The sequence below is a fragment of the Lycium ferocissimum genome, chromosome 10, assembly GCF_029784015.1.
Source record: "Lycium ferocissimum isolate CSIRO_LF1 chromosome 10, AGI_CSIRO_Lferr_CH_V1, whole genome shotgun sequence".
Classification (NCBI taxonomy): Eukaryota; Viridiplantae; Streptophyta; class Magnoliopsida; order Solanales; family Solanaceae; genus Lycium; species Lycium ferocissimum.
In genome coordinates this window covers 54443638-54455997 of record NC_081351.1, presented here as the reverse complement: position 1 = coordinate 54455997, position 12360 = coordinate 54443638, and the positions used below count along the sequence as shown (strand labels likewise).

General features: G+C 35.7%; 1 protein-coding gene across 1 annotated transcript; it reads left to right on the top strand.

Annotated features, from left to right (window-relative positions):
- The first annotated feature begins 3580 nt into the window (after positions 1-3580).
- Positions 3581-5668, top strand: LOC132034324 (protein SRG1). Its single transcript, XM_059424635.1, has 4 exons — positions 3581-3964; positions 4037-4284; positions 4775-5102; positions 5237-5668. The coding sequence occupies exons 1-4, from the start codon at positions 3707-3709 to the stop codon at positions 5477-5479; spliced, it is 1077 nt and encodes a 358-aa protein (XP_059280618.1). The 5' UTR covers positions 3581-3706; the 3' UTR covers positions 5480-5668.
- The last annotated feature ends 6692 nt before the right edge of the window (positions 5669-12360 follow it).

The window sequence follows — 12360 nt, the reverse complement described above, 5'->3', positions numbered from 1 at the left end:
GAATGCAGAAAGTATGACCAACGAGGTTGCCGATCGTAGAGGAGCAATCTGGTGAGATTATTGAGCAGTGAGAGCAACTTGATGATTATGTCGTACTCAGGAAGAAGAAGAACAATCTCAACCTCTGAGGAGTTCAAAAAGGCAAAAGGTAGAGTCATCCAAGTACCCTTCCTCAAAGTATGTCCTCATTAGTGATGAGGGGAAGCCAGAAAGTTTGAAGGAGGTGCTTTCTCATCTAGAAAAGAGCCAGTCGATGAAAGCCATGCAAGAAGAGATGGATTCTCTACATAAAAATGGCACATACAAGCTCGTTGAACTTCCAAAGGATAAAAGTCTGCTCAAATGCAAGCGGGTCTTTAAACTCAAGAAAGATGAAAATGGCAAGTTGGTCAGATACAAAGCTCGATTGTTGGTAAAAGACTTTGAACAACAGAAAGGCATTGATTTTGATAAAATTTTCTCACCTGTTGTCAAATGACTTCTATTTGAACCATTTTGAGCTTAGCAGCTAGCCTAGATCTTGAAGTGGAGCAGTTGGACGTGAAAACTGTATTTCTTCACTGAGATTTGAAGAGGAGATTTATATGGAGCAACCAGAAGGATTTGAAGTATCAGGAAAGAAACACATGGTGTGAAAATTGAATAAGAGTCTTTACGGGTTAAAAAGGTGCACAAAGTCGTAGTATAACAAGTTTGACTCATTCATGAAAAGTCAAACTTACACAAAGACCGATTTTGGTCTGTGTGTATACCTTCAAAAGCTTTTCTGACAACAACTTTATTATTTTGTTGTTGTATGTGGATGACATGTAATTATAGGACAAGATAAGGAGATGATTTTCAAGTAGAAGGGAGATCTATCCAATTTATTTAACATGAAGGACTTGGGCCCGGCACAACAAATTTTGAGGATGAAGATTGATCGAGAATGAACAAGCATAAAGTTGTTGCTCTCTCAGGAGAAGTACATTGAGCGTGTACTAGAACACTTCGACATAAAGAATGCTAAACCCGTTAGCACGCTCTAACTGGTCATTTAAGGTTGAGCAAATAGATGTGTCCTACAACAAAGGAAGAGAAAGAGAGCATGACCAAAGTTCCTCATTCGTCAGCAGTCGGAAGCTTAATGTATGTAATGGTATGCACTAGACCTGATATTGCTCATGCAGTTGGTGTTATTAGCAGATTCCTTGAAAATCCTCGGAAAAGAACACGGGAAGCGATCAAGTGGATACTCGGTACTTCGAGAGGTACTATCGAGCATCGTTTGTGTTTCGGAGGATCTGATCCAGTCTTGAAAGGTTATACAGATGCTGGTATGGCAAGTGATCTTAATAATCATAAATCTACTACTGGATACCTGTTCACATTTTTAGGGGAAGCTATATCATGGCAGTCGAAGTTGCAAAAGTATGTCACACTCTTTACAACTGAAGAAGAGTACATTGCCTCTTACGAAGTTGGCTAAGATAATGTGGGACGAAACGGTTCCTTCAAGAGCTTGGATTGCATCAGGAGGAGTATGTCGCCTATTGTGACAGTCAAAGTGCAATAGACTTGAACAAGAACTCCATGTACTGTGCGAGGACGAAGCACATCGATGTGAGATATCACTGGATTCAGGAAAAGATAGAGGACGGATCTATGCAGGTCAAGAAAATCCCTATAAGTGATTCAGATTTGTTCACGAAAGTGGTACCAAGAGACAAGTTCGAGCTATGCAGGGAACTTGACGGCATGCTCTCAAACTAGAAGCCCGGCGTTGCCTCTTTCAGGTGAATGGGACTGGATAGGGAGATTGATGAGATCCATCCCATTTGGTTTTAATTGGCATGTGCCAAATTACTTAGTTGGAACTCTTACTTGGAGCCGAAGGAAAAATTTATGGTAGACAAATTTTGTTTAACTTTTCCTTTTCTCTTTTTGTGCTTGGAGGACAAGTTTGGTCTCCTATAAATGGGGAGCCGTTTTTCCATTTGTAATCACACCAAACAAAGAGAGAAAGAAGAGTGAGACATTCACAGATAAAGAAATAGTCTATGAGGAAAATTAGAGAGTGTGAGCGATATTGTAGTGAGCTGGGAAACCTTAAAGGAGGGTTATTCGTTTTGAGTGTGTAGTGGTCTTTGGAGTATTTTACTCAGACCTATAAAGTGTAAAATTCTTCCTCTCGGCCCGTGGTTTATTCCCTTTTGGGTTTCCACGTAAAAATCTTGGTGTCATTATCGCTCCTTTTATTCTTGTTGATTAACAGTATCACGGTGCGATATTATTATTTCGCTGTAAATATCATAAATATTATTTTTGTGGCGGGTTTATTCCCAACATTTATAACAAATAACCCACTATACAGACTAATACATGTATAAGTAAGATCTACTCATAGTTTATCAGTTCCCCACAATAGGACTTTTCGCTTTTCATGAATGTATCGATGATTGAGATCCCTCTGCTCTTAAGCAGAATCTCGAGTTTAAAGAATGGAAAACCATTCGGTAGCAAGTTGTACTATGGGCTACCTAACGTGTATTCGGATTAATCGAGCCACCGAAGTTTGGATATTGGATTGTTAACCCGAAAAAAAAAATATCTTCCACAAGTAAATCTTTTTCTTGTTTGATTGAATCCTTCTTTTGGATTTCTCTGTTTCTCTCGTTTGATTCACCCTTAATGCAACTTAACAGGGAAGTGGAAATATTTTGCTTTGATCGGTGGAACTAATATGCTTTTCAAGTTTTCCAAAGACATATTTTAAAAAGGTAGCTAAGAAGGAAAGAAAAGACAAATAACTCTTATATTAGGAAAGAATCGTACTCAGAACTCAAGATGCTGATGCTATGATCCATATTGAAAGTTGATAATTGGATGGAAATGCAAGCAATTATAAGATTTATTTATAAACAATTCTAAACTACAGAAGTTGCATGACTGAGAATTTATTAAAGTGCATAAGTCAAGGACCCACACGATAATATCAGTGATGCATCAAGTGTTGAAAAAATTCATGTAATATCACAAAAAGAAATACTTGTCTAAATTCATCCACCTTAACAGCATTCTAATGAGTCTTTATTTGACTTTAAGTTGGTTGACTGTTTCATATTAGCTTATCATCAATTGTATCAGACCCTTAATTTGTTATTCATTGGCATTTACTGCTCTTGATTGCCATTGATTTGGAGCCTTCATCTGATATTAATTTGCTAACCGTTGATTTGGCTGTGAGACTCTATTCTCATTTGAGTTCTCTTCACCTAATATATTTTTTGTGAGGATACACATCTAGAGGAATTATTCTTTCCGAAATATATTGCGCTGGGTTTTCATTTGGTAATCTTTGTTAGAATCTAGCTCCTAATTTTATACTAAAAGAGCTTGTTAAATTTTGGGGATACATTCATATCGGGTGAAATATGTTTAAGGACAGTGTCTTAATTGACACGCCACAAGCTTTCAAGAATTTCTCTATAAGGATTCGTGATCAAGTATTTTCCGATAAAATTCGTGATCAAGTATTTTCCGTAAGGTTTCTAACATCAAGTTGGGTCGCTCTTTACCCTCTATAAATACTTGACATTTTCTATATTGTATGCCTAACATAGCAGAGACTTCCACAATCTTGACTGGCATACTATCTTTTCCTCCTACCCCACTAGAAAAAAGACTCCATTCCCCAAAAAACAAAACAAAGTTGTCGTGTTAGAAAATGGCTCCAGTGCCAAGTTTTCCTGTTAAGGTTGGTCACATTGATGATGTCCAAGAACTGAAAAAGACTAAACCATCTTCTATTCCTGAAAGATTTGTAAGAGACATGATAGAAAGGCCTAAACTTGCCACAGTTACTACTCCTTCATGTAACCTTAACATTCCTGTTGTTGATTTGTCCAAAATCTTGAATAGCCAGGATTTCCACTATGAAATCATGAAGCTTTCCAGTGCCTGTGAAGAGTGGGGATTCTTTCAGGTATGTAACTTCTGTTTACAGCGTATTGATTAAAAATTTCAAACTTCTAATTTTAGTTTATGGTTGTTGTAGGTGATTAACCATGGGATTGACTTGGAGTTGCTTGAAAGGATGGAGAAAATAGCCATGGAATTCTTCATGCTACCTTTAGAGGAGAAACAGAAATATCCAATGGCTCCTGGAACAGTTCAAGGTTATGGTCAAGCTTTTGTCTTCTCAGAAGATCAAAAACTTGACTGGTGTAACATGTTTGCACTTGGTGTAGAACCCCATTTCATTAGGGACCCAAAACTCTGGCCTACAAAGCCACTTGATTTCAGGTAAGCTTAAACTCCAGCTACAGAAAAAAGTTACAAAAATACAACGGTTGGATAAGCAAGTGAAAACACTTGTAAATTTGTCGGGGACCACCTTAGATTGGTACTAGTTTAAACAAGAAAAGTTCTTTTTTTCTTTTGTACAATGGTGTCAATTTGTGCGCACCTGATGATATACTCTCACCAACACAACTATCAAGTAACTATGAAATAAAGGCTTAGTTAGATGGAAAAGTTGGTGGGGACCACCTAATTAGGTTGAGTACTAGTTTAAACAAGATTTTTTTTTTTTCCTTTTCGGGTGTAATGGTGGTGTCGGGTCAATCTGTGCACACGAGAAACTCTTAAGTAAAGGCTTATAGATGAAAAAAAAAAAATCACGGATCGCTGTGTGCGTTTAGTGGAATTTGAAGCCTGATATCTCATTATTTTCATCCCTTAACCGTTAAGTCACACCCTTGGATGCTCAATATTCGTTCTCTCTTTTTTGCAGTGAAACAGTAGATATATACTCAAGGGAGATAAGGAAACTATGCAAGAATTTGTTAAAATACATAGCAATCAGTCTTGGACTAAATGAGGATATTTTTGAAGAAATGTTTGGAGTAGCTGTACAAGCAGTGAGGATGAACTACTATCCAGCATGTCCTAGACCTGACCTTGTTTTGGGCCTAAGTCCCCACTCTGATGGAAGTGCACTTACAGTGTTGCAACAGGGTAAAGGCAGCTCAGTTGGCCTACAAATACTTAAAGACAATGTTTGGGTGCCTGTCCAGCCAATTCCAAATGCACTTGTTATCAACATTGGTGATACCATTGAGGTGTGCATTCTTTTTCCAATTCTTGGACCTCCTTTTACTTTTTTTAATAATAAAGCCTTTGACCTTTGTATTCGTTTGTCGATCTTTGTTAGTTCCATCCGAGTTCGGTTTTCTAATATTGTTTTGTAAAACAGGTTCTAAGTAATGGGAGATACAATAGTGTGGAGCACAGAGCAGTGACCCACCAAGAAAAAGATAGACTATCCATTGTGACATTTTATGCACCAAGTTATGAAATTGAGTTGGGACCACTGCAAGAACTAGTTGATGAAAATAATCCTTGCAAGTATAAAAGGTACAATCATGGAGAGTACAGCATGCACTATGTTACTAACAAGCTTCAAGGCAAGAAAACTCTTGAGTTTGCCAAAATCTAAAACAACTAATCCTAGAGACACCTTATTAACTTGAGATGTAGAATATTGACATAATGTCTTTGTAAATTCAATGAAGATGCTAGTTGGCAGTTTGTACTGTTACTATGGAAAGTTCTCTTTGTATAACCTACTTATTTATTACATAATGGAAGCAAAGTGGGGTCTTATGTTTGACAATTGTGCCCTTTAGTCTTTTTGTCCTCTTTTTCTCTTATTGCTTTTCAAAAAGAGCTACTCTCTACAGTAAGTGGGAGCTTCAAACTGAAGAGATGTCACTCTTCACTATTATGCCTACAAGATTCCTAATCAGGAAAGAAGCATTGCAAATTAGGAGCAAGCACCACCACCCCATGTTTTTCAATAAATTCACTTCACTTAATTCAATAGACAAACCATTGGCTTTCCATTATTTAAGGGAAAAAATGTCCAACTTTTCTTTATGACTAGTGGAGAAGATTAAAGATCCCACTAGGCACTAGTATACAAGTTGTCATGAGGTTTTGGTCAATCCTATGTTCAAACTTGAAACTAAATTAAAGTAATAATAACAAGAAGAGTTGGCTATAGCAATTAGAGAAGTGTCACCCTGGTCATTATACAAATTCCCTGCTGGCGCAATTATCTAGTAGAGAGAGAGAGAGAGAGAAAGGTACAAATTCTCTAAGATTTCTTTGTTTTAATTCTTGTAAATTGAATTAATACACATATTTAGGATTTAGGAACAACAGTGAAATTTTAGCTTTCGGGTTTAAGAAGTACGTAAAATAAAGCAAGTTAGGCTTAGTACTTGCTTCACCTAAATGCACAAAGGTTACAATTAAGCCAGAACATATGTAGCTAGCCACTGTTTTAAAAATTCATCCCGAAGAAAGAAAAAAGGAGGAGGAATGTTGTGCCATATCCACAGCAAAGATAACGAAATCTTCACAAGGAATCTAAACCAAGATATATTCGTAGTACTTCATTGACACATTTGAAAGTGACATTCGTCTTGAAAATGATCCATTAAGTAATTCTCCTTCGCCAGGTGCGAGACAAAGAGATAAAATGCATGATATGTATCTTTTATATAAGTTTTATCGCTTAGTTATGAATAATCCATATATTTTTTATACCACTTCATACGCACTTATTTATTGGTAAATTAACATGGTTTGATGTATTCGCCTGTTAGTTGCTTATTCTTTTTGCTTTGCTAGTTAGTATGACTAAAGTCAGAATAGAAGTGTATGCCACTGAATTGAGTGCCTTCAAACGTTAATAATACTAGAGTATGATTTTTATTCATACAGTTAACATGGGGGTAAAAAGGAATTTGTAACACCGCATTTCGAATTGTGGCCTAGCTATTAACCATTTCGGATGTGTAAATACTTACTCGTTTGGGAGTTATCACCTAATTAATGGGTGCATAACATGTATCTGAACATATACAACTATCAATTAATCATGATTAATAATATATTTTTTTATTTCATTCAATCACTTAACCATGGTATAAGTTGAGTTAGTTTAATGTAAGTACCTGGTGCGGCAGGGTAAATATTTACAGGATGGAATGTTCCTTGGAGATTAATAAATTACCTTCAAATCAACTATTTTTTGTTTTTCTTCCGTCATTTAATCAAAAGCAAAAATATTACATCATAATTTGATGTTTGAAAAAGATTTAGTTTATTAGTTTGATTATGAACTAACCATTTACCATCATTCATGATCCATTTTTTTTATGTAAAAAAGGAGAAATTTGACTTAATTCTTTTTCTAATTTATATCACTATCTTCGATTACACTTTTCTAATTTTGGGAGATAAAAACTCCAACCCAGCTTTTTCTTCTCTTTTCTTTTTGTTCACGTATTTGATTGATTGGGGACCCCCACATCTCTTTGTATCTCAAGATTAAGAATTGGAGGGACGATCGAGTAGTTACATCAGAGAGTAGCTAAAGGCCCCCCCCCCCCCCAAACAATGGTTGGAACCCATGTTTGAGATACCAAAAAAAAGAAGAAAAAAGGAGCACCTTGGCCTTATAGATCTTTAACTTGGTGACATTAATGTACCCCCACCCTCCAATTCACTTTTATTAGTACTTCCTTCTCATTCAAAATAATTGATGTTTTAGTTTTGAGCTCATAGATTAAGGAATTCACGTACTCCTAAAAATTAAGAGGAGTTTTGATTTAAATACCCTTAATTATGATTTTTCTTTTAGGTTGACATAATTATCACGAGGATATGAAATGTGTCAAGGAAAGTTTTTTTTTTTTTTTTTTTTTTTTTTTTTTTTTAAAGAAAAGAAATAAATACATCTTAATTTTGTGAACATCAATTACTTGTCACGACCCAAACGGAGGGCCATGACGGACACTCGGAGCTAACCCACCGGACACCTCTCATCATACTTTTACAAACATAACTAGGTGAGCCACATAGCCTACTCATAATCTCTATGCGTCTGTAATACATTTTCCATCGGGTTAAGACACTTTTATATCAACATCAACAAACATGCCCATATACATATATATACAAGCCGACGAGGCTGACAAAATGATATACAAAATATGAGCCGACAATGCTACAAGACATCTAACTGTACTCAACTGTCTACGAGCCTCTAGAAAGAGTATGTGACATCATCATCATATAAACGGGACAGGGCCCCGCCATGCCCATATATACACAAAAGAATAGTACCAATAGCTATAGCTCCGAATCAAGTGGAGCTCCTCTAAGCAATCGCTGGATAAGCAGCCTAAGGATTAAGTCTGTCTCCCTGTCCACATGCGGGCATGACGCAGCATCCACAAACAAAAGGACGTCAGTACGAACAATGTACTGAATATTTAAAGCATAATCAATAGCATAAATAGAAGCAGGAATGATAACATAAGGAAGAAAAATCATGGGATGATAGAGCCATGTATACCTCTAGCGACGTTCATCATATTCACTTACCCTATTTCTAGTGGGAACCTTCCATTATATACACTTATATATATATATATATATATATATATATATATATATATATATATATATATATATATATATATATATATATATATATAGTAATATCATACCCGATCATAGAGGTTCGGTGTCTCATGTACCCGGCTATGACAAGGCTCGGTGTTATACATACCTAGCCCTACCAAGGCTCAGTGTTATCCGTACCCAACTGCAGTGGTGCGCGTGCGTTAGATATCATACCCGGTCATATAAGCTCGGTGTTTTTAATAGTCGTACTTAGATATATACATAGAAGTACATAAGTATCATCAACATCATCATCGTCATCGTCACTTTCATTATGTCTTTCCTTAGAAGATCAACTATCATAGGATGTGACCAATAGTGTTATGAGAATATCACGAGCTGTGAGCTTTAATGATTTTAGGAAATGAGGTCATCATGGAAGACATTATGGAACTCATGTGAAGGCATACGACAAATGGGAACATGCCTTAAGAAGAATGGTTAGCCTTACATACCTCTTCGTCCTCTTTAACTACTTAAGGTTCACCGCCAAAGCTTGAGAGATCTACATTTAAAAAGGATTCATACTAGGTTAAGTCTTAAGGACATTCTTAAATTCAAACTAGAATAGTTCATGAGCTAACGGAAATTGGGCAGCATTTCTCCTATTTCGTCTACTTCTACCAAATTCTAAAACAACTCCCAATCAACAATGACATTATCAACAATAACACAATCAAGAGATTTCATTCAAGTTAAGCATCATCCAATCCCCAAAACTTCTTTCAAGATCACTCATGATAATAATCTCAACACAACTTCATACACACTTACATACAATATTTCCTCAACATCATTAGACTTACCTTCAACAAGGTTATACTTATAACATGCCAAGAATGTCAATTCAAGTTAACATATAGCTCAAAATACCTCCAAGTTCATACTTGAACCCTATTTCCACTTTTCTTCCTTCAACCACATGGTATAACAATCAAACAACTTTAACCATATGCAAGAGATGTAAAAGCTTACCTTAATCTCACAAAAACAAGTCTTGAATCAAGTTACTCCACCAAAGTGAAAAATCCTAACATTAACACCCAAGGAAAACTTGAGTTCCACAAGCCCTAGCAAGCTTCTTAGCACTTGAATCTCTTAATTCTCTTGGACTTGGCTTAGATTAGTTTATGGAGTTGAAGAGAGGGTTTTTGGAGAGCTCTTGGATCTGATTTGGGAAAATAAAATGTCCAAATGAAGTGGAATGAAATATATAAAGCGTGACTTAAAAACCCAACGGGCAATCCTGCGACCACTTTGACGGACCGCCAAAATTTAGACGGTCCGTCAAAGTGCACCGTCAAACTGCCCAGCTTTGCATAGCCTACTATGACCGTTATACGGTGGTGCTCCACCATTTGACGGGCCGTCAAATATTATACGGTCCGTCAAAGTGCCATCTTCCAATAAGTTGCTCCTTTCGATTCGTTTGACTCCCAATCCTTATGGAACCTTCTTGGCACATGCATAACACTTCATTAACCACACAAGAGGCCCCATAGCCCTTCCTCAAGACATTACTAAATAAATATTAGCTCAACTGTAGCGAGAACCTTTCCAAACATGGCTCATATATCACTTCCTTCAACGAACTTAGTTCCACATATTCATATGACTTCAAAGCCTTAAAGTACTCACTTAAAGTTATCAAATACGCTCCTTAATCTCATAAGGACCTCATGTCCACTTTAGGCTCGTGCTAGGCTACTCATGATTCACACTTTAGGCTCGTGCTAGTCTACTCATGATTCACACGACTCAAAATTTTCGAGATGTAACATTACTTTGGACCTACTTTAGAGGCTTAAACATCAATTATTTTGGACTGGAGGGAGTAATTCATTTTTTTTTTGCTAGGAGCATTTTACGTTATGAGATTTTTCGACCTGAATTTGAATTTTGTTGGGCATCAATGTGATTATCAGAAATATACTGAGTGATTTTTTTTTTAAAAGTAGTAGTTCTTTTCTATTTTAACAAAAATAGATTAGATTTCAATTTCCTTTCGCTGATAGGATAACACAGGTTATTTATTTATTTATTTATTTTGGCTGCTCATTTGGTGCCTAGTAGTTATTCTAGAGCTAGACTAATGCGGATTCGCCACAGAAATACCTCTTTGGAGGTAAACCATTTTGTATCAAAAATAATTTCATTCTCTGTGCTCAAACTCGAAACTTTGATTAAGGATGAAAAGGTACATATCATCGCATCACAACCTTTGATGGTTGTGCAAGTTAGATTTCTCTTGTATGTACTAAGATTGATATTTGTTTAAAAAACAAGTGAAGAATTTTCAAAAATTAAAAATTTCAACCAAATATTTTGTACAATTTTTCATTTCAACTTTTTCAAAAGCTAAAAAAAAAAAATCCAGATGTGTTTTCACTTCTTAAAGTTTTATTTTTTATTTTTTATTTTTAAAAAAACACTTATTTTTAAAACATTTGGTTGAAAAGATTGTTTGAAAGAAATGAATAAATCTTCGATCGATCATTGTACGTCACAAACTAAAGAACTATAAATAAATAACAAAAGAATCTCCACGACCTAATTGTGGATCTTTCAACCTAAACTAATAGAGTATAATTCACTCTATAATTACCACTAGTGATTGCCAGATTTCAAGAGTGTCTTATGATCTCAGCAAATGGGACCCCTAGTAATCATGCTTAACAAATCAAACGTAATATAAGTTGACAAGTGCCTGAAAATTGCTCAATAATTAACCAATTCTTTTTTTAAGGAATAAAAGTAAGCATGAATGAAGACAATAATTGTTAGTATTTGCTTTGCTTCGTGTTTGGGTATGTGAAGAGAGCCGTCGTTTTTGCTTCGTTCACTAATTAATCATTTTCAACAAATATAAGTTTGACAATGAGTTGCCTAACTCAAGTGAATGCATTCCCTTTTCTTAATTTAGCTTTTTATATATTATTATTGCCCCACTTATTCAATGGTCATTTATGACTATCTTTTCCTTATGGCATGGCAAAATCTAGCACTTCTTGTGTTTTCTTGTATTCTTAAATGATGGTCGGTTCTAGTACAAATTAACATGTTAAATGTGCACGGCAAGAGAAGAGAGACGTATGCAAAATTATATGTTAGTGGGTGCCTTTCTAATTATTTTTTCTTATATGATCATTAGTTTCATTAGTAGAAGGTTGGATCCGTATGTGCACAGTATTGGAATAAGAGTTATTCAGTGGTGACAACTGGTACAAACTCAAAGTCAAATCATATCTTAAAGTTATATATGTCGGGGTCGTTTGATCGGTGGGATAATAATAATAATCTCGGGATAAGATGCGGGATTATTTTATTCCGCGTTTGGTAAAGGAAATTAATTAGTCGTGGAATTATTTTATCCTATCATTTGTACTACAAATGGTGAATTACTATCCCATATGAAAATGGAATACAATAATCTCATGGAATATCCTTGTCTGTTCCATTCCACCTACCAAACGATCCCCTAGAGTTCAAAATGATGACACCTGTTATGAAAGGTTCGCCTATGAGAGGCCAAAGACAAAACTTGATAGAAACAAAATTTAAAAAAGAAGATAATAATCTGAGAATTGATACGGTGAAATTCCGATCCTTCTTTTACTATTTCCACTCCATCGCAAAACAAAAATGGAAAATGAAATATTGAATAAAACATGCTATTAGCAAGATACGAAGATGTCCTCTTACGACTTAAAACACTTGTACTAATTTATCAATGACAAAAATGCTACCACCAAAATTTGCGACCGCCCTAAACACATTTTTTTGCGCGGATTGCCTTGCACTGGCCTTTAATTTTTGCCCCTCAAATTGGTATCTTTAATT